Source organism: Physeter macrocephalus, unplaced genomic scaffold, assembly GCF_002837175.3.
Source record: "Physeter macrocephalus isolate SW-GA unplaced genomic scaffold, ASM283717v5 random_1735, whole genome shotgun sequence".
NCBI lineage: Eukaryota > Metazoa > Chordata > Mammalia > Artiodactyla > Physeteridae > Physeter > Physeter macrocephalus.
The window spans coordinates 79-22,489 of NW_021146254.1; the positions used below are offsets into that span (position 1 = coordinate 79).

General features: G+C 44.7%; 2 protein-coding genes across 3 annotated transcripts; one reads left to right on the plus strand and one right to left on the minus strand.

Moving 5' to 3' along the window:
• Positions 1-572: 572 nt before the first annotated feature.
• Positions 573-8,431, plus strand: RAB24 (RAB24, member RAS oncogene family). Of its 2 annotated transcripts, none has more exons than XM_007102868.3 (8): positions 573-1,084; positions 1,168-1,236; positions 1,446-1,524; positions 1,631-1,698; positions 1,787-1,886; positions 2,114-2,164; positions 2,302-2,364; positions 2,484-2,843. In XM_007102868.3, the coding sequence occupies exons 1-8, from the start codon at positions 968-970 to the stop codon at positions 2,546-2,548; spliced, it is 612 nt and encodes a 203-aa protein (XP_007102930.1). In that variant the 5' UTR covers positions 573-967; the 3' UTR covers positions 2,549-2,843. The 2 variants fall into 2 exon arrangements, with proteins under 2 accessions (XP_007102930.1, XP_007102929.1); XM_007102867.4 differs by lacking the exon at positions 2,484-2,843 and adding an exon at positions 5,511-8,431 and having other exon boundaries at positions 584-1,084.
• Positions 8,432-8,555: 124 nt separating this feature from the next.
• Positions 8,556-21,728, minus strand: LOC114485290 (histone-lysine N-methyltransferase, H3 lysine-36 specific-like; the record flags this gene model as incomplete). The annotated part of the gene is made up of 6 exons (XM_028486461.2): positions 8,556-10,472; positions 11,592-11,796; positions 13,619-13,725; positions 18,250-18,391; positions 19,708-19,824; positions 21,441-21,728. Coding segments are annotated over 6 exons (2,490 nt in total), but the record flags the coding sequence as incomplete, so codon positions are not given.
• Between the last annotated feature and the right edge of the window lie 683 nt (positions 21,729-22,411).

Sequence of the window (22,411 nt, forward strand, 5' to 3'; positions counted from 1 at the left end):
CTGAGATGAGAGAACCTTTTACTACGGCCTCAAGTAAACTATTGCCCAGACCCAGCCTCCTTCCAGTACTAGCCTGGCCGCTTCCCCGATAGGTCCTCTCGTCCTAAACGTGGCCACGACTCCGGCGATCCCCCCACTCGAAGTCGAGTCTTTCCTGGCCCCCACACTCCGATCTCCAAACAGCGAGGTGGGAGGATTGCTCTTTTCAGGGCCACGTACCTATAGGGATTCGGGTACCGCTGCCAGAAGGCAGCGAACACTTGGTCCCAGGAACTCCGGAGCACGCTCTGGCCCAGGAAATACTTCACCATTGTCCCGGCCGGGGGGGCTCAGCGCCCGCGCAACATCAGGGGTGCGGAACCAGGGGGGCACGCGGAGGCCGGGCTGGAGCTCGACGCTCGGCCGCCAGGCTAGCAGCTCAGTCACTCCAGCGCCGCACCCAAACAGCCGCCACCGCCGCCATGAGGATTTGTCTGGCCGCGCGCCACTTCCGGCGCAGCCGCGCACTGCCCACCTCTTCCGGCGCCTGCCCACGTGACCGTGCGGCCCCGCCTCCCCGGCCTCTACCTCCTCCCCCGCGCGGGAGTCGCGGTGCTCCGGGCCGGAGCGACGTTGGAGGGACCCCTCCCAGGCTCTGTGGGAAAACCGTGCAGGAGCGGCCCCTAGGCCGGGCGGGCGAGCGAGTAGCGGAGCGAGCGAACGAGCCGGACGCCGGCGTTGAGTGCGCTTCCCCACACGCTCCCAGGCCGCCCCGGGTCCTGGGCTCTCAGGAGGATCAGCACCCGGGGCCGAAGAGCGGGGGCGGACGGAGGCGTTGCTGTAGCTCAATATCGTCGCGGCGTCTGGAGCCTTAGGTTGGCGCCTGGGGTCGGGGACTGAGGCTCGGGCGCTGCCTGCCGGAGTGGAGATCCGGTTTGCCTTCCGCCCCCGCTCAGGACCCTGACGCGGGTGAGGCAGCCCCGGGAGCATGAGCGGGCAGCGTGTGGACGTCAAGGTGGTGATGCTGGGCAAGGAGTACGTGGGCAAGACGAGCCTGGTGGAGCGATACGTGCACGATCGCTTCCTGGTGGGGCCTTATCAGAACGTGAGTGCGCCCGACGCGGCCCAGCACGGGTGGGAGGGGGCTAACCTGCATCCGAGGCCCTGATTGCTTCCCCTTGGTTGCAGACCATTGGGGCCGCCTTCGTGGCCAAGGTGATGTCCGTCGGAGACCGGACGGTGACTTTGGGTATTTGGGTAAGTTCTCTGGGCAAGTCCCGGGAAAACCCATTCCTGAGGAGGCGTAGGTCCTGCCTATTACTGGCTGACTTGTGGCCTCATAGAGGCCATTTCTATTCTCTAGACCACAATTTTAAAACGGGGTCTGGAGAACGTGGTATTAGTTTGCAGTTTTGGGGAGTAGCTCAGCAACTCAGGCCAGGGCTGAGCCTCCCCCTGCCCTTCAGGACACAGCAGGCTCTGAGCGCTATGAGGCCATGAGCCGAATCTACTATCGGGGCGCCAAGGCTGCCATCGTCTGCTATGGTAAGGATGGTTTTGGCCTGTTTCTAACAAGAAGGGGAGGGTGCAGGCTGGCCTTACAGAACAGCTTCTGACCCTTGGTTGTGTTTCCTGCGTGTCCCACACCAAGACCTGACGGACAGCAGCAGCTTTGAACGGGCAAAGTTCTGGGTGAAGGAACTGCGCAACCTAGAGGAGGTAGGTGGCCTGACCTCACCAAAAGACGAGACGGGCTGGGGATCTGGTGGTCCGAGGGGGGTGACCCTCACCTTGTCTTTTGCTCCAGGGCTGTAAGATCTACTTGTGTGGCACCAAGAGTGACCTGCTGGAGGAGGACAGGCGGCGCCGACGTGTGGACTTCCACGACGTCCAGGACTATGCAGACAGTAGCTGCTCCTTAGCTCCCTGGGGCTGGGGGAGGGAAGTGGCTACTTGGGTGGGTCACAGAAAATAGGGACTGCCTTGGCTACCATGGCAAGATCCCCCATGGGAAGACTTTCTCTGGCCTCCCTGAATCTGTGGGGTTCAGAAGATTCCCTGTACTGCTGGCCTTCCCCTTTGTCTGTGTCCACCTAATTCTCAGGTATGAGGCTTTAGACACTTCTCTTTACAGATATCAAAGCTCAGCTCTTTGAAACATCCAGCAAGACAGGCCAGAGTGTGGGTGAGTGCTGTCCTGGGCCTCACAGCAGAACACGCAAGGGCAACAAGGGAGACAGAGAAAAGCCTAGAGGGCTGGTTACTGGGTGATCGCAGGGCCACTGGCATTTGATCCTCACCTATCACCCTTTTTCCTGCCAGATGAGCTCTTCCAGAAAGTAGCAGAGGATTACGTCAGTGTGGCCGCCTTCCAGGTGATGACAGGTGTGTCCTTCCCTAGCTCCTGTGGAGACTTCCTCTAGGCCCACAGCATCTGGCCCCCTTCATGAGTTACCTGATCCCCCAATAGAATGATGCTGAGCTGCCACCTCTCTCTCTGACAGAGGACAAGGGCGTGGACCTGGGCCAGAAGGCAAACCCCTACTTCTACAGCTGTTGTCATCACTGAGTCACCACTCACCTGGCCTGGGGGAATTAAAGGAATTCCCCCAGAGAGGCTGGACCTAGCTTTTGTCTGGGCTTGGGTGATCACACGTCTGAGCTACCCAGGGTCCCCATGGCAGCAGAGGTGGCACCTGCCTGTGCTGGCCCATGAACGGAGGCAGCATTTGGGCTGACTGATGGGCACAAGGAGGGTAAGGGCTGATTTGGACCCCAGGCTTCTGCCCTGGACAGCACTTGTGTCTACAAATTATTTAAGTGGCTTCTGATTTGTAAATAAAATCAATGCACTGTGAATCACACTCAACCCCTTTCCCTGCTGTGTGGATTGGGTGTCAAGATACCTAGTACTTTCTGGGGCCACCTGGCTGCCCTCGCTTCCTATATCAAGCCTCCTCTTAGCTCTTAACTTTCCTTTGGAAACCAACTGGCTTCACCCCAGGGTTGCAGCTGAGATAATGGAGAAACAGAAGGGTGCTTTCCTATTCTTTAGTGGGGGCAAAGATAGGGCGAGAAGCTGGGGTTGGGGCAGTGCAAAGCTCACACTTCCTTCTTGGTGCTAAGAAGAGAAAGGAAGGAAGGCACTGAAGTAGTATCCAGAGATCAAAGGATCAAGCACTTCTACCTCAGACTCGTTGGCTCTACTGCACCTCTGTCATGTCTAAGTCCATGAGTCATGCCTGTGGCTCAGATCCTAAACTTCCTAGCAACACCCTATAATGTGGCTTAACAGTAGAAAAATCATAGGTTCTGCAAGACTTAGAAAGGTTTTATGGATCCAGATTGGGATCCAACTCAGCTACTCAGAAAAGGGACTTAAACTTGTCCTGTGTTTCTCATCTGTAAAATGAAGTGACTACTACGCAGTTCAGGACTATGAAGATCATGAGTGAAAAGTAACTGTAGGACTAAATGCTTGTCTTCCCACACTCTTCCCTGGGGCAGGAAGTTCAGGACTAAGTCAGAAGGGAAGCAGATTCCCAGGGTTTTCCTGAAAGTGTATTTTTGGGCCTTGGACGTCCAGATATTTCTGAAGAATCAGATGTTACTGTAGACAGGACCAACCCTTCAACCAAAAGGAAGCATATGGCAGCCTTTTCTGTTATGGGATGCTCAGCCCCTTTGCCTCACTTTACCACTTTAGGCCTAGGCCGAGTCCTCTGCAGTGCCCAGCACCTGCTCTAAAAAACTAAAAACTTGGCCAAGATGTCTAGACTCACACTCAGAAAGTGCTTTGGTTCCACTTCCTTTTTAAAAACCTCAAAATACCCTTCCTTCGTGGGTGATGGAGGCTTCCTGTGTAGGGACTGAAAATGATGCCAGCCACTCCCAAAAGCAGCAGAGACATTCCGACAGCTGTGGCTACTGGGAGGAAACCCACACCACTCCCATGAGGTGCTTGGAGGAAGGGCTCAGTTCTGTGTCCCTGGGAACTACCTCAGGGGCTGACTTCTGCTCTCACCCCAAACCCATCCTCCCTCCTGTTAGGCTACATCTCCCCACGGACAACAAAACAAAACACAGGGCAAGGGCCATAAGAGTAAAGTTAAACTTTACTTTACAGTAATTTTTTTCTATATACAAAGAATTACAGTACATGTTTATGGGGACTCCTGGCACAGGGCTCCCCTCTTTTTCACTAAGAGTTCCACTTATCACTGACAATCTGTTGGGGTGAAGGGGGGCAAAAAAAGTGATGGACCTCAGCAGACACCCCCTCTGCCCCTTTCTTAAAAATATAAAGATAGATCTCTATTGTCAGCTTGTTTTTTTGCCAAGACTTAGCTGCTCTTCCATGAGCTCCTGTGTGCTGCACTCGCCCGTCTTCAACACTCTCACCTACATGCACACACAGGCAGCACCCACCTCAGACCTAGAGACCACCTGTTCTCTGCCCCTACCCTGGAAGTCTAAAGCACCAGAACCACTCATTTCTTGCTCCTAACTCCCTAGGCTCACCTCCTGTCCAAAAAGCTTTGCTCGATTTCCAGGGTGTTACACCTGAAGCCCTCAATAGCCTGATGTTTTGAGAGTCATGGGAAAGTAGCTCTAGAAAAGGGACCATATGAGTTTAACATGTGCTATTTTTGCTTATGTTGATAGGAAACATTTCTCCCCAGGCTGTGGATTTCTAATTAAAATAAAATCTTTCCACTTCCTTAAGAAATATTACCCTTAATCTTCATAAGCAATAGAGGTGCTCCCATGAGAGTAGAAGAGGTAGAGAGGGGCAGAAGGTAGCTGAGGGAGACCCCACACTTGGAGCTCTCTACCAACCTGTTCAGGCAGTGTGGACAGAGGCTATGGACAAGGTGACACCAGCCCTGAGAAACTCAATGGCCACCCTCATCTGGAAACAGCATCTCTTCCACCTCTGGACTGCACTGGACTATTTCAGGGTCAGATGCAAGATTCACCAAGGCTCTGCCTTCCCCTCCTCTAATAAAGCCTCAAGGAAACTACATAAGATCTCTTCTTCCCAACAGGAATCTGGTTTCTCAAGTCACCAGTCCCTCAACCCTTGGCAGTGCTTATTTATACCAGGAAATTAGCACCATCATTGCATTTTTTGTGTGTGTACAAAGCAATTACCTATTCTTTTTTTCAATTTATACTACAGCAATCTCTGGCCCTGCTGCACTAACTCTAGGAAGCTCAGCTGAGAGCTAACTGTCCACAGCCAAGGAAATTCTTGTGCAGCAGCTACCCAGCTCTAAATGATCTGGAATGTCTAACACATGGAACAGCTCAAACATCATTCAGCAGGAAAAGGGGCTTGTGGCAGCTCCTTTCCTGCCATGATCTCAGAGAAGTGAGGACACTGGGCTACTCTGACCTCCTGACAGACCCCAAGAGGATGACAGTGTCCCCCAAAAAAGCCTTAGGAGAAAACCCGCTTTATAGGAGCTGACGGGAAAAAAAAAAAAAAATCCATCCACATTTAGTGCTCTCCTGATTCTTCTCCACAGGGGAAGCTGCCAGGACCAGACTTCCTTCCTGCCACTCTGTTCTCACGAGGCAACCTGGGAGTCCAGCTCCTGTGAGTAGACGCTGCCAAGCCTGGAAAAGGATCTCTGATGCACTTCATACCCTGACTGTAGTGTGGGGTGGAGGATGTAAAGAATAAAATAATTATTTTCATCAATGCTAAAGATGTAGATTTGGTGGTTGTTCAGAAGAGGATCAACACAGTGATTTAAACCACTTCAAACTCAGTAACTTCAGGGGGAAGCAGACATTTAAAAACTTGGATGCTTTTGTAGCAATGACAACTATTTTGCTATTAGAATGGGTTTGCTCCAGTAGAGAAGCAAATGAGGCTTTGAATTCAAATTTCAACAGTTTCCATAATTTTTTCTGACTTAACAGGGCTAGGACAGGTATTAGTTCTCTAACTACCTATGGAAGCTATGGCTTCCCCCTCAGAAAGGCTTCCTGGGGAAGTGGCTTAGAGGCAGACGCTCTATTGAGATCCTGATTTACAAGCACTTGGCCAAATGCCAAAATACCATCCTACACAAAGATCAGGAGTTTCTAAGAGTAAAGATTTCCTTTTAACTGCCAAGTCACACCCCCTGGAGAAAAGGTCTCAGTATAGGTTCCAGGAGAATCCCCAAAGGATGGCAAGGTCACCTCCCCCAATGGGTCATGCAAGAGTCTCACTTCCCAAAAGTCCTTCCGACTCTGCTTCTAATTGTATAGTGACTGCTTTCATGATGTTAACAATCTAGTATCAAATGCTATCAGTGGGCCTGAGAGTTGAACATCTAATTTCCAATCAACCTAAGAGAGTCTTACAATGGCCCTCATGAAAGCCGAGCTGGCTGTCCATCCATTTAAATAAACAGCTTCAGAAGTTGTTTCCTACGCAGGTCTGGAAGGAAGCTTTCCAGTGAATGGGAGAATGGAAAAAACTGAAACAAAACCACAAAGTGGCCCACCTTTCCCTCACTCCTTCCTGTCCTGTGAGACATATCTAGAGTGGCTGTCAAGTCAATTACCTACCAAAGCCTACATCAGAGAAGCTCCTTCAGGATCAAACTTCCCCACTTAAAAATTTTACATAGCCTGCACACCCCCCCCAAACAAAATTCACAGTTTATTTCATGGAACAAAGAGCTACGGTAATTTAACACACAACACAGTGGAAAGAGATTCTGACAGTGCAGTGTGGATATCTTTTTCTGATCACAACTACAGATGACAGGAGAAAAAAAGGGCACAGGACTGGCACCAAGCAAATCCTACTCATACAACCTAAGAGATTAGGGAAAGGGACCTACTAGCTGCAGTTATATACTTATTATTCTCACACATGATAAATACTTAATATAATGAACTTTAATGTTCTGGGTGGATTTCTTTAAAAATATCTTTTCCATGGTTTAAAATTTTTTTAAAAGAAAATAAGATGCTTTGTTTTCTCTTCCTCTAAAACAAAGAGCTTTTCCTCTCTGATGATGTGGGAAGAGAGACAGGATGAAAGGGGAGAACTAGGCAGGTGGAATTTACAGAGGAGAGTCCGAGGTCTAAGTGAGATGCAAGAATAGGCCCCTTAACTCAGGGCAGCCCTGCCCAGCCTCATGCCTCTGCCTGAGTTCAAATGTCTCAACCCCAGAGACAGACTTTGGGAAATAAAAGCAAATTCTTTTTTAAATCTTTATATAAAGCGCAAATGCTTCTATAACAACAGTTGTTCCCTCCTTAGAAGTATGGGAGTAACCTCAATAGAAACTCAGGAGGAGGAAATTGGGACAAATTACAGAATCCTGTTGAGGGTGTAAAAGCCATAACTGAGACAGAAATGGCCAGGAGACCTTGGGGCCAGGAGATGGCCTGTTGGCTAAAGCTGCTGGCTAAGTTGGCAAAGCAGAGAGGTAAACATGTTTGGTCTAGGGACAAAGAGGGGGTGGGTGAATGGGAAGGAACTGGCCAAACAGCACTTCCTGTTGGCAGTCAGTGAGCTGGGTGAATGGTAGGGCAGGGTAGCACCAACAGATTTCCCAGCCCTTGGGCCCCAGCTCAGGGCAGCAGTAACAGATAATCAGCAGTTATGAGGAGTCATCTCTTGGACTGGACATTGCTCTAAACGCCACACCTTGCCAGTCATGGGGAAGGGTTCTGGCTTGCCTTTGAGCTAAGTCAGCAGGCAGATGCTCTCAATACAGAGCACAGCATTTCTCAGGAAGAGGGTGGTAGAATCCACTAGTGAAGAAGACTCCCTCCATTCAGGTAGGAGGGCAAAGGATCAGGAGAGAAGTAATTTCTTGCCAGGATCTGGCACTCTCCCTGAGCTGGTGGTGGATCTAGCCCAGAGCTTGCCAGAGATTCCCTAGGTGTACTGCCCGAGACTCTGAAATCTGAAAGCACCTGAGTGTTTGGGGGACAGGCATGGGGTGGGTTGATGTAAAAGGAGGAAAATCTGTAGAAAAGAAAGGTAAGCTTGCCAATTGCCTTCTTGAGGGAAAGCTGTGTCCTCACAGAGCCCAGCCCCCCAACCAACTGCTCCACCAAGGACAGATCTTTAGACTTTCCAGAGCCCAGACAGAAGCAGCAGAGGCTGCCCAGCCAACAGGCCCTACCTGCCTATAGAGGAGACCTCCGCATGAGTGTGCACGCATGCACATACACACAGGCACACCTGACCAGGAGACACTCAAAACCACCACTTCTGGGGCCACAAAGGACATGACAAAATGAGCCTGGAGCCCCAGGGCCCCTCAAACTTCCTGTTATTTCCTGGTCAAAGGTTCTTTAAAAATAACCTGGGAACCCAGGCAAGCATGTTAGGCTCACAGGGATCAGGTCTTATTTATCTCTGTATCTCCTGCCAGTGACTAGCACCAGGCCTAGCACACACGAATGTTCAAGAAATCACCACCGATTTGAATGGGTATCAGTTCCTCCCAAGGGTTCATCAGGTACCCTCAGTGGGGCTTGGTAGGGCTAGAGAAATAGCTTTGAGAGCCCCTCTACCTTCAACCTGACCAGCGGAATTGAATCCCATGCTTGACTCCAGAGTGGACTTTTTATTTCAAGTTCACCATGAGTAAAGGTTGGGGGGAAAGAGACCCGAGTCTGTCTCCTTGGCTGGGGCCCACTTGGATTTCCATACATGGTTCACACAACCACAAGCCCCCACTGGCTAATGTCGCAAGAGTTCTGAATGTTGGGATATAAGGAGAGAGTAACAGTGGAAAAGTGTTGGGGGTCTGATCTGTTTTTTAAGAGGGAAAAAGATTTTTCCCTTCCCCAAGAACCCTGGGGGCAGCTGGTCTGGTCATGTGGCATTTACTGGTATTATTTCTGTTCTGACTCTGCACACTTGTGACTGGAAGGAGCCTGGTTAAGAGCTGGAAGGGTATTTTGCTCTGATTTAGGGTCTTGCGCTCTTCCAAGAGACCAGCAAGTCTGTGCCAATGTCTGTGTGCTCCCAGAGGACCAGCAAGACTGTGCCAGTGTCTGTCCAGCCACCATGGGCCAGAGCCCTGGCCCTGGTGAGGCCTTGCCCAAGGCCCAGGGGCTCTGCTCTGTGGTTGCCAACTTCTTCTCTTCAGTGGAGAGGGAGGATGGGGCCTTCCCAAGAGGCCTGAAGGACTGCCCACTCTTGGCAGCAAGTCCAGGTAGTTGCTGGCCTCCGGCCATCTGCTTCACCTGCTTCACCAGGCCTGGTGCTTGGCTGGGAGGCCCTGGGGTCTGCTCAGCCCCTGCAGGTGCTCTTCCTGAGGCCTGAGTTGCTGGCTCATACAAAAAAGCCTTGGCAGGGGGCTGAGAAAGAAGTCTGGCCTGGGTGAGTGATTTAACAGCTTGCCAGGAGTGCTCTGAAGGGGCCGCTGCTTTGCCCGGTGGCTGAAGGACAGGATCTGACACAATCCCTCTCTCAATGGCTCGTGACATCTGTCCCAGACCTTTGCTGGCAGGCCACGAGCTTGACTCCAACACTGGCATCTTCTCATCAACCTGTGGTGTGATCTCATGGGGAGAAGCTGCCCGTTCCTTCTGGCGAGGAGTTAGGTCTATGAGATCCATCACCAAAGCAGCTCTATTTTTTGACTGAGTATTCTGGTCCACAGGCCTCAGTGCTTTTTCTTTAGCTACCAGGGTCTGGACCACAGCTGATAGTACTTTGTCAGGAGGTGGGAGTCTCTGGGACAAAGAGGCATGGGATTTGTCGGGGGGCCTGTCTGAAGTCTGGGGTTTGGGACCGCTGGTGACTAGCAGTTTGTCTGGCTGTGGAAGTCTCAGGCCAGTAGGGACAGGGGTTTTCTCCAGTGACTGGGGCCTTGGGCTGGCAGCACCTATGGATTTATCCAGCCTCGGGTCAGCTGTCCCCAGAGGTCTTTCCAGTGGTTGTGACCTGACTGAGGGTGAGGAGCTTGGGCCGGTCACTGGAGAGGGTTTGTCAGATAGTTGGGGTCGTGGTCCTGCCATTGCAGGTGGCCTGTCCAATGGCTTCTGGCTGGATACCAAGGATTGGGGTTTGGTCCCTGACCCAGCAAGGTCCCTGACCCTATCTACAGGCTGGGGCCTGGAGTCAGTTCTATCAGGAGGCCTTTCAGGCAGCGGTGGCCTCTGACAAGTCCCTGCCAGAGCTTTTCTGGACAGCGACAGCGTCTGGTTGGTGTCAGCAGATGGCTTGTCCGACATCTTGGGCCCCTGAGCAGCTACTCCTGATGATTGCTCTGCCAGGTGAGTGCTTGGGCCTGGAGGCAGCGGTACTGTAGGAGGTACATACTCACGGATCTCCCCAGGTTCCAGAGGGTTGGGCCCACAGGGATCATGCTCAGTACAAGACAGACGCCCATCCAGTTTGGAGATGAAGAGCATCCCTTCCCGATGCTGCTTACAAAAGGAGCTGGGACACATCTCACAGAAGGAGGCTGCTTCCTTTCCGCAGATGTCACACTGATGCCAAGGACACTCCCATTTCCCTGAAAACACAGGTGTGAAACAAAGGCTTAGGAAAACAAGACATGCTTATGAGATGGGTCATGGCTCTGGAACTAAGTCAAAGGAGTGATTTCAAACTGCTGCCTTCTGCAGAGACCTCATGCCACCTGCCCACCTCCCCTCCCCCAGGATCTCAGCTTTACTTTCTGCAAAATGCATAAAAATAACAGCCAAGTATCAAGTACCAACTGAGTATCAATTAAAAACCAAGCAGGAGTAAAAAACAACAACAAAAAAACCAAGCAGGAGTAAACCCTTATTTCTACAACTATTTCCAACATGGAGAAAAGCAACAACAACAATAAAACAAAACCCAAAGCTCCCCTTAGATGGAATGTGAAGATATTACTTTCATATTTTTACAAACTCCATTTGTCCTGTACAGCCTTTAAATATTCAACTCTATGGGGAAAATCTCAGCCAATTAAACTGCTTATTTGGTTATTACTAGGAACAGGGAGCAGATACACAAAGGTGAAAAATGGAAGATTTACCTTTGCTCAATGTTAAGTCTGGAAACTAGCACAAACTTTACCTGTGTTGTCCACACAGAATCAGCAGGAAAGACCCAAAGCCAACCCAAGCTGCTCTCTTTTACCCTCATTTCATGATACCCGAATCTCTGCCATGGACAGTGTTCCGTCCCAGCTCCTTCCAAGTAAACTATGCTAGAGCTCACTCCTGGCTCATAGGCAAGATCAGTTCTATTCCAACCTGTGCCAGCTACGGCCCTGAGTAATTGCTTCTGAAAAAATTCCCCATTTCCATTTCCTGGCACTGAGGTCAGTGTTATGGCCTTGCCCCTACACTACCTTAGTTTCTATTATTTCATTACCCTGGCAACCACATATTGAAGAAAACCTAATTTGGGGACAAACTCCTCTCACTCCCACCCCTCTTTATGTGTTGCTGGGAGGATAAAATAACATAAAATGCTTGACAGAGCGAGTGAGTTTCTGTTCCCTTCTCTATAACCTAGGATTCTAAGCCTTTGTTGTCATTTATTTTGACACCTCTCAACACTATGCATGGGAAGACCAAAGGGCCCTGAGAATTCTGGCAGAGAACAAGGAGAACTCTAAATGGATTTTGGCACCAACCTGCTGGTCGCTTGGTTAGATTGAGACAGTCTGCATGGTAAACTTTGGGGCAGCCTGGCTTCTTACAGGAGACGAGCTGGCCAGCATCCCCACAGCTGAAACACTCATCCTCTCGCTCCTTTGTGATTTCACCCTGGGTCCTGCGCTTCCCCTGTTGCTTCTTCTTGAATTTCTTTGACTTTTCCTCTGTGGCAATGGGTTGATTCTAGAGGTCAAATATTGTCGACACATTAATTGTATGATCTTGATCAGGTTAACTATCCTCTCTGAGCTTCAGACTCTCCTCTGGGAAGACACAGTCCTCATAGACTACTGTGAAGTTAAGAGAAAATGCAGGAAAAAGCACTGGGCATATCATAGGTACCCAATAAATGGTAGCACAAATTTTATCTGGTATCAACTTACTCCTACCACTTGAGCGAAGTAAGAGAGAAATGTGCTACTTTTTGTTGACGCACAAGACTGGTATTAAAGGTCATCCTTTAACGATAAGTTTTATTTTTATTCTTATGTTTGTCTAATTTCAAAACTAAGGATGACTTCTCTGGGTGTGTGTGTCACACACATTTCTTAACTTATTCAACAAAGCTTCACTGAGCACTTAGTATGAGCCATGTGCTAGGAAGACACAGAAAACTAATTTGTGGCCCTTGCCCTTGACAAGCTATGCATCTTTACCTAAGTCAGTTTGGGTTCATGTCCACCACTCCCCAGGATAGACCCTGGTGCAACCCACAGGTCTACTCTGTGCTCCCTGCAGACCACACTTGGTCACCAAAATGCATGGTTTTCATCACATTATTTATCTCGGCCTAGGAACATCCAGGACCAATCCAATTTATTGCCAGCCCACAGTGATCTCCTCCCATTTCTAAACTTCTGCTCCCGAATTTCCATTTCACTGATCATGTGTGAAATGCTACACAGACCCTAAAGATACAGAAACTGACATCCCTAGTGCACCTAACACCATTAAACTCTGTTACTATTTTAATTTATAGGGACTAAGTCAACTGCACATCTTAAGGAACAAGACCATTTAACCAACTAACTAAACAAAATACAAAATCCAATATAAATTTTCTTATTTAATAGATAATAGAATAATCACTGGGTATTCTTCATTTATTATAGCTCAAAATAATTACCCTCTAGCTAGTGGTTTCCATGCTAATTTGCATTTTTCAGTTCTTAATGTTGACTTCACAATCAAACAAGCATAATGGGAAATACCCAATTGGAGTCACGGTGTAGTCTACTTTGCATCAAAATTAAACTTCAATTTTCAGCATGCTGTTACTTATGATAGAGAAATCTGGAAGCATCCAGATGTTCACCTATTATGGTTCATCCATTATATAAAAATTTAAACAGTCACTAAAAATGATGGTTATGAAAGTTATGTAACAGCAAGGAAAAAATGCTGTATAATATTTAAGAATTATAAACAATTCTTAACAGTTATAGAATTATAATTCAGTTAAAGTACACATAAAAAACCAGGAAGTATGATACAACAAAGTTTATACTGTTACATGGTACACGGTTAAGATTAAGCGTCCTTCAAAAAAAAAAGTCCTATGTTTAGCTACAGTCTTATACTACATTTAGAATTTTAAATTCAATATCAGATTCTTTGATATCTTTAAAAAGGCAAAATGAGACACAGAGACAGAGACTGAGAATCTTTCTTAGGAAATGTGAGTAAGATCAACTAAGACCAATAAAAGACATGGGAAGTAACCTACTTTACAGATTCCTATTTTACAGCTTTTTAGCTAGAAAGGTCAAAGGTATCACTAATTAGAAGTCAGATTGTTCAAAACACTTCAACAATATCCAAAGACCCTCTCTAGTGTACCAAACTGATCATCAGAATGCTTAGTTAAATTGCCAGTGTCCCTACTGACAACTATTCAATGTCATTATTTCAAAAAGACATCTTCTTAAAATAAAGACTCAGTCCTGCCACAGGTTAGGGAGGGAGGACCACACCATTATCCCTGATGCAGACGTTTAAAAGGTACCTTTGGCCTTACACCCAAAAAGCCACTGCAGTTCGGAGCTCCACATTTGCAAACAGTCTTTCCATTCCCAAGACATTCTAGGTTGTAGTTGAAGGTAAGTTCAGTGCCTGCATATAAAAGACCATGAAAATATTAATATCTATGGCTTTAACTACATTTCTGTATTAATCACAAAAGGCAGAATTCCAAGAGAACAGATTAATTTTTAAAAGAGCATTAAAAGGATTTATTAACTCTAATTGCACTATATTATTAACATACTAATAAATCCTAATCCTATAACATTATTAATGAGGTAATATAACTTAATAACAGAAAAACTTATATGACTTAACAAGTAATTTTTTAAAAGATTTTTTTGATGTGGACCATTTTTAAAGTCTTTATTGAATTTGTTACAATATTGCTTCTGTTTTACCTTTTGGTTTCCTGGCTGCAAGGCATGTGGGATCTTAGCTCCCTGACCAGGGATCGAACCTGCACCCCCTGCACTGGAAGGTGAAGTCTTAACCACTGGACCTCCAGGGAAGTCCCAACAAGTAATATTTAAAATAACGTTTACTATAGATGTGTTAATCCCAAATTGTTTTTTATTTTTTCTAACCATTCAGATTCAAAATATATTAATTCATTACCAAAAACAGACAAATAGCAATTTATTGTGCACTGATGTGCCAGGCACTGAGAAAGCAAATATGAAGGAAACCTGTCACCTGTGCCAAGGTGAGTACATCTTACCAGGCAGCACTCAAGGGAGAGAGACATGTCAATACATAATAATACCAGAGAACTCTAGACCACAAGACCTAACCCCTGGCTATACATCCCAGTTACACCACAATCTAGCTGGCTGATTTGAGCCCAAGAGTCCATTTGTTAAATGCAGATAACAATCTCATGAGCTTACTGAGAATGACATAATGTACATAGCAGAAATTTGTAAACTTTAATAGGAGATGTACAAATTTAAGGTATAAAAAGTCCCCTGTCACAAGTGCATTTCATCAAAACTGAGAGCAAATAAATCACACATACATTCAAACTCAAAGCGTGTTTAGGGAAAGCCTAACAAATAGATTTTATACAGACATACAAAGAGGTTATCTCTGGGTGGGGGTAATGGCTTACCGTTAATGTACAAAGTGATAATTGTTCAGTCAAAACTGTCAAAACTTAGGAAGATTTCCCTTTGCAGAATGACAAATCTTCTATCAGTAAGACTAATTAATATATACAGTTTTTATATTGGAAACATAATTATTTTTTAATTTGGTTGAGCAAATTATAAAGCAGCTGGCTTAATTTAGGAGTTCATATGGTACAAATGCTAGAATCACTTGTGGCCTGGTAAGAGGCTCACATTGTGAGGAGCCTGTAGGAACCAAGACTGACCAAGGTTAACAGCAGGGTCACATCTCCCCTCCCCACTGTGAACTTACTGGACTGAATGATGGGTAATTTTATTCACACTAATCTTATTTAAAAATTTATGAGCATATAGCTGAATTTTCATATATTTAATGTGCTTACAATGCAACTCAAACACAAGATAGCAAGATACTTGGCATAACTTGCTGCTCACTCAGCATCCACTATGTAAACAAAACCACACAAGGGGATAAATCAGCAGGTATCAGTGTGCATACAGGAAAGCCATTCTAGAAAACAGTCCAAAATACAATAATAATCTGCAATCTGGGGGGATGGCAAATGGCATTGGAGAAGAGATAAACAAGGAGTGAGTATGACACATTGAAGATAGAAAGTAACAGGTATGTGAAGAGCCCATGAGGTTGGATGTATAAGGAGGAGAGCAAGCTGAAAGTTCTGATTCCATTCGCAAGGCTGAAGCTCCTATGGGCACTCTGCATGGCAATGAGCACATTCTGTCTCAATTCCCCCATCCCACCCTTGCAGACTGGGAGGACAAGAATAACGTCTGTCAATTCCCACACCATTCTACCTGAGCTGAACGAATATGGGAGAAGAGAAACTTGTGGCTAGACATGGTAGAAGAGGCCATCCCCACGGACACAGACTAAAGTTCAAAGTAGAAGTGTGGTACTAAAAGCAGTCAGGACAGAGATAAGAACTGAAGTCACATGGCTAACATTTGAGTAATTAATACAGAGGAACACTGCCCCTCCCTCCCCCAGTGTGGTTAGAGAGAAAAACGGAGAAAAGAATGAGAGATATATCACATCTAAGAATCCAAGTAACACAGATATGCTACCAAATACTTTACAGTACTTTTGTAAGGATTAAATGAGACAATATGCTTGGAACAGTGTCTGGCATTGGATAAATGGTAGCTCTTACAGCACTCTCTTGATAATTCCTGTTACAAAGCAGAAATCTACCCAATTTACTCTGAAGCCATCCATTCCAAAATTTTGATAAGTTACTGATTTTAAAAATCACTATCGGGGCTTCCCTGGTGGCGCAGTGGTTGCACGTCCGCCTGCCGATGCAGGGGAACCGGGTTCGCGCCCCGGTCTGGGAGGATCCCACATGCCGCGGAGCGGCTGGGCCCGTGAGCCATGGCCGCTGAGCCTGCGCGTCCGGAGCCTGTGCTCCGCAACGGGAGAGGCCAAAAAAATCACTATCATTTAGTCCAACAGAGCACAGTGCACAGTGATGCTCCACCATTGTTACTTTCATCATTAAACACTTTATGTGAAGCAATGCAAAACAGGAAAAAGGAACCAGTGGCTCAATTTTTAAAGTTTGAAAACTGTCAGAGCCTTTAAAATTCTAAAGAGCCTAAAAGACTCCTGGGCAGCAGTATATTTAAATTATAGAGAAATAGATATATTTGGGGCAGGGGGCAGCGTTGGGTGTTATCCACAGATTGAAAAAAAGAAAAGGCAACAGACAAAAAGCTGACAAAATTGCTCTTTAATTACTTATCTTGATTAGTGTTTCCTGAGGTAAACGACACTGACTGGGCAAAGCAGAATGCTCATATGGGATTTCTGCTTTGAAAGTCATTGGACTATGCTACTGTCAATTACAAACTACCCAGGCCAGTCTGATCTCATTTTGAGTTAGGAGAGTGATATGAAAATGCTTTGCTAGTATTCCTGCACAACTGATTTTGAAAAATTATATATATCCTTATACATTCAAACTTATACAAGTCTAAATATTTTAAAAAATCATGCAATTTAGAGGGTGTCATATGTATATGTATATTTTCATCAAAACCTTGACACTAAATTTTAAGCTCCTTTAATTGATGGAAAATATCCATCATATAACTTTACTTTCAAACCTCTTAGCCCTATCAGGTTTACTTTCAATTCAAATAAACATCTTAATATTGCGCTGATTACAACTACCTCACTTCTACACTCTGAATTCTCAAAGACATAATAGGCATCTAGGCAGGCCATAACATAGCTGTGCATTCTCCAAATGTCCAGTTCTTTGAGACCTAAGAGGTGAGGGTTTTTGTTTTTCTTAGCCTTGGGCTCATACACCATAAAATTCAGATGGGTAAGAGGTGGATATTTGGTTTATAAAGTGGATGAAGGGCAACTGTAAAAGGAGACCTGGACTACTGACACTTTCTAAGGCAGACCAATTTTTTTTTAAATAAATTTATTTATTTTATTTATTTATTTCTGGCTGCGTTGGGTCTTCATTGCTGCACACGGGCTTCCTCTAGTTGTGGCGAGCGGGGGCTACTCTTCATTGCAGTGCACGGGCTTCTCATTGCGGTGGCTTCTCTTGTTGCGGAGCACAGGCTCTAGGCGCGTGGGCTTCAGTAGTTGTGGCACACGGGTTCAGTAGTTGTGACACACGGGCTTAAGTTGTTCCGTGGCATGTGGGATCTTCCCGGACCAGGGATTGAACCCGTGTTCCCTGCATTGGCAGGTGGATTCTTAACCACTGTGCCACCAGGGAAGTCCTGAGGCAGACCAATTTTTAAGGAGTTCATATAAAAGCTATGGAAAAGGTCTGGAAATTTATTCCTTTAAAACCATCCAGGGAATTCCCTGGTGGTCCAGTGGTTAGGACTCGGTGCTTTCACTGTGGTGGTCCCTGGTTCAATCCCTGGTCGGGGAACTAAGATCCCACAAGCTATGTGGCACGGCCAGAAAAAAACAAACAAAAAAAAACCAAACATCCATGCCCAAACCTTGAAGACATCATGCTAAGTAAAAATGAGCTAGCTACAACAAAACAAATATTGTATGACTGCACTTACATGAGATTCCTAGAGTAGCTAAAAAAATCACAGAGACAGAAGATAAAATGGTGGTTGCCCGGGGCTCGGGGAGGGGGGAAATGAGGGAGTTATTGGTTAATGGGTATCTTCAGTTGGAGAAGATAAAAAGTTCTGGAGATAGATGGTGGTGATGGTTGCCCAACAATGTGAATGGACTTAATGCCACTGAACCGTACACTTAAAAATGGCTAAAATGGTAAATTTTATGTAACATGTATTTTACCATACCACCACCAACAAAAAAAAATACCTGGTACATGCCAAGTACCACCTGGAAAGTCTTTTATGTATCCTTGGGAGTTTGCAACCTTATTTTGGATTATAGAACATATGGGATTTTTAGATAATAAAAACTGAAATCCCATTCCTAGCTCCAGAATCCTTAAATGATTCTTACCTGCTTTAATGTCACTCAAGGCAAAAAGGCCAACACGGGTGTCTCCATTCACAGACCACTTCTGTGTTTCACAGTTGGGCTGGCAGCAATGATTCATGAATCGAGCATAGTTTCCTTTGGGACCAGCATCAATAATACGATCCTAGAATTCCAAGAGATGCTGTTCAGCAGACCTCTACTATTATTGATTAAAATTAGAGTAATAATAAATAAGCCGGAGTTTCTATTTGTAAAGTTTGATTCTTCCAGAGGGGTGGTCTCAGAGTGAGTCCCTTGACCAGCACTAGTATCACCACCTAGGAATCCGTTAGAAATGCAAATTCTTGGATTGCACTCCAGATACACTAAAGCAGAAACTCTGAGGCCCAGCAATCTGTGTTAAGCCCACTAGGTGATTATGATATATGCTAAAGTTTGAGGACCACCGTCCTAGAAGTAGTAGCTTGTTCCATTCTCTTAATTAGGTAGTCCTGAACCCTGGCTACACATCAGAAATAACCTAAGATTTTAATAATGACATCAAGACCCCATCCCGAATGAAGATCAAAGTATCCTGAGGTGAGAATCTCACAATCCATAAAAGTACAACTCGGTAAATACAAAGTTTCACACCAAGAAAGGTCTATTATAAAAGTTAAAGGGGGGTGGGGGAGAGGAACCTAGCAGAACGTAATACTCAGGTACAAAGAGGAATCTCAGTATACACAGAAACGAAACACATTAGGATGCTGAAATTAGAAATAAATCCCATAAACAACAAGGTCCTACTGTATAGCACAGGGAACTATATTCAGTATCTGGTGATAAATCATAATGCAAAAGAATATGAAAAAGAATATATATATGTATAACTGAATCACTTTGCTGTACAGCAGAAATTAATACATTGTAAACGAAATATACTTCTATAAAATATTAAAAAATAAATTTAAAATAAATAAAATAAAACATGTTGGAAACACACACATACAAAAAAAGAAATCCCAAATATAATTCTAAACACCAGTGAAATGTAACTCATCAGAAATTCCAATAATTGGAGAGCTGACTTGGGTTTGTAAGCTGAGTTCTATAGTCAATTTATATGACCTTCTCAATGCACTAATTAAATATGAACAAATCAGTGTCTCAATCTGTAAAATAAAAAGTAAAAGAATTATTATTTATTTTTCTGGCTTCAAGTTTTAATCTTATAGGAAAAACACTAAAAGACATAATCCCCAACTTACGTTGGACACTGAAAAATAATGCTAAAAGCAGCTGTATTGCCTTTTGCCATGGATGTACAGCTAGAAATGAGCAACCTCACCTAACTCCAGGACCCTGATCAAGCAATCCGTATGAACATGGGGGAAAGACACCGTTTTAGACAGTGTATGACATGCCTATAAACCCTATAGCTGGACAACACTAATTCACAATCTTACAACAGTGGAAATAACACTTTTCATTACTTACTTTGTCTAAAGTGAGCATATAGAAATTAGTGATATCATGTTCTTGGGCATAACGGATTCGAGCTCTGCACTCTTCTTCATCTATTAGCTCACCCACATATTCATTGACAAATTCACCCTGGAACAAGAAACAGCTCTTAAGTGGCAAAAAGCATAACTGTGTTCACAGGTATACCTATTTTAAAAAATTAATGAAAACAACAGATTCTCCAAAGCAATTCATGCACATTTAATTAGTCACTTTAACAAAGGTTTATTCAAGAAACCACATAATATAAATATGATGCTTCAACTATTTGAAAATATGAACCCTCTCCCCACTCCTACCACAGCCAGCAGCAGAAAACTTGGGATACACCTTAAGATCAACCAAAATGAAAGTAAGTAAACTAAAGCTCCACTATAATGGTGATATGGATAGTCAATCCCTTTACCTGTCCAAGAACCTAAAAGTCAATTTCGCTAAACTATCCTCTTTTTCCTTGGAGCATGCCCTGCCTACTGCCCTTCCACATTTCACATCACTGTCCTCCTGACTCACTATACAATAGTCATACTGGCTTTCTCTCATGCTGTCCGCTCTACGTGAAATGCTTAAACACTCAATCAGCCTAAGCCAACAATTACTTATCTTTCAAGTCTCAATTTAAAATATTCTCAGGGACTTCCCTGGTGGTGCAGTGGTTAAGACTCCACACTCCCAATGCAGGGGGCCCGGGTTCGATCCCTGGTCAGGGAACTAGATCCCACATACATGCCGCAACTAAGAGTTCGCATGCCACAACTAAGGAGCCCACGTGACACAACTAAGGAGCCCTTGAGCTGCAACTAAGGAGCCTGCCTGCTGCAACTAAGACCCAGCGCAACAACAACAAAATTAAAATTCTCAGAGACAAGCTAGTTTCAGGCCCTTTGCCACATGCCTCCAGAACCCTTTGTGTTTCCACATTGGGTGATTACTTGTTCAATGTCTCTCCGCATCTAGAATGTAAACTGTATGAAAGCATGGACCATGTCTCTCTTACTGAGTACTGCATCACACAGCAACATGCCTGACACACAGACGATATATAATAGTTACTTAGCAAATGACTAAAATAGACCAACCCATATTCACTTCCTTTCCTAGAAACAAACTTCAATAAAATTCTTCAGAAGGTATAACCAGAGTAAGGTTTATTCTATTAAAATGTCAAATATAATTTATTCTACTCAAAGACTGTACAATACCATCTATTTATTAAAAACCTGCAGGTCCTTCCAAGTTTCAAGTTGAAGATGTTACTGCATTTTCATTAGAGAAGACCTAATCCTCTTCTCCTTCATGTTCCATGAACCCAAACCTATTTTTCTCTCAGTAAAAATAGATTTTATTTTATTAGTTGGTGATTAACACCTCTGTATCATGCTCTCACTATCCTCTCTCTTAACTACAGGTTCCAGGATTTCCACAAATGAGCAAACAAGGCCACAGTATCTCTATGAATTTCCCTCATTTTTTTCATCCTCCTACATAGTGAACATGATCAATATTTGAACTTTAGAAATAAAGGAGACCATCTATTCTCAAGCCTCTAATTTCTGGAAGGACTGGCAAGACATAATAATAAGGTTAATCCTCACACTATATTATTTTCCTCCATGATCAATTTTCTCATATTCATCAAGAACAATTACTCATATTAAGCAACTGCAAAGAAAAAAAATCTGAAAATTAAGAATAGGTTTCTTCACCTTTTTGATATCTGTTTTTGTCCGGAGACCCCAGCCCCTCTGTAATGTGCGAAAAATTTCAACCTCTGGATACTGGCGCTTAGTAAAGCACTGGTTTTGGCAGCGCCCTCCAGCAGGACATACTGTGGGGTGACACTCATAGAGCAGCATGCGGTTGATGCACTCAGAATCTATCCCACAGGGGTTCTCATCAGTAGCTTTACAGTTGCAACGGGGAATTTCAGACAAGTCTGCAGTGAAGATCTGTACCCTGCCAATAGGACGGTTCACCTGGAGAAGAAACACATACTATAGTATAGCAGGCAAGTCAACACAAGACAATTTAGGACCTATGAAAGGCAGATTTCTTTCCTTTAAAGTCACACGCCACATTTTACAGATTTTGAATTATCAAGATTTAGCAGAATTATTCACAATAGCTAAAATGTGGCAACAACACAAGTGTCTACCGACAAATGAATAAGCAAAATGTAGTAAAAATAATGGAATCTCATTCAGCCTAAAAAGGAAATTTTGACACACGATATACAACATGGATGAACCCGGAGGACATTATGTTAAATGAAATAAGCCAGTCAAAACAGACAAATACTGATTCTACTTAGATACAAAGAGACAGAAAGTAGAATAATTGTTGCCAGGGGCTGAGAGGAGGGGAAAATGGGAAGCTACTGTTTATTGGGGTATAGATTTCAGTTTTACAAAATGTAAAGAGTTCTAGACATGGATGGTGGCAACGGTTGCAAAACGTTATGAATGCATTTAATACCACTGAACTGTATACTTAAATACGGTTAAGATCAAAAATTTTATGTTATCTGTATTTTACCACAATTAAAAAACTGGAGGAAATAAAGATTTAGGCAGTTTGACATAAAAATAAAGCCTCACTTGATACACGAAATGTAAATACCACAAATTTTAAAAATTCATTTCTAAAAAAAATCATAATTTCAAGGCTGGTAAGCCAA

What these genes read in the sequence shown, in the direction of transcription:
- RAB24 (XM_007102867.4), top strand. Translation starts at nt 968, where the DNA reads ATGAGCGGGCAGCGTGTGGACGTCAAGGTGGTGATGCTGGGCAAGGAG. An exon ending in CGGTGACTTTGGGTATTTGG is followed by an intron (nt 1,237 to 1,445) that starts GTAAGTTCTCTG and finishes CCTGCCCTTCAG; the next exon opens with GACACAGCAGGCTCTGAGCG. An exon ending in AACTGCGCAACCTAGAGGAG is followed by an intron (nt 1,699 to 1,786) that starts GTAGGTGGCCTG and finishes CTTTTGCTCCAG; the next exon opens with GGCTGTAAGATCTACTTGTG.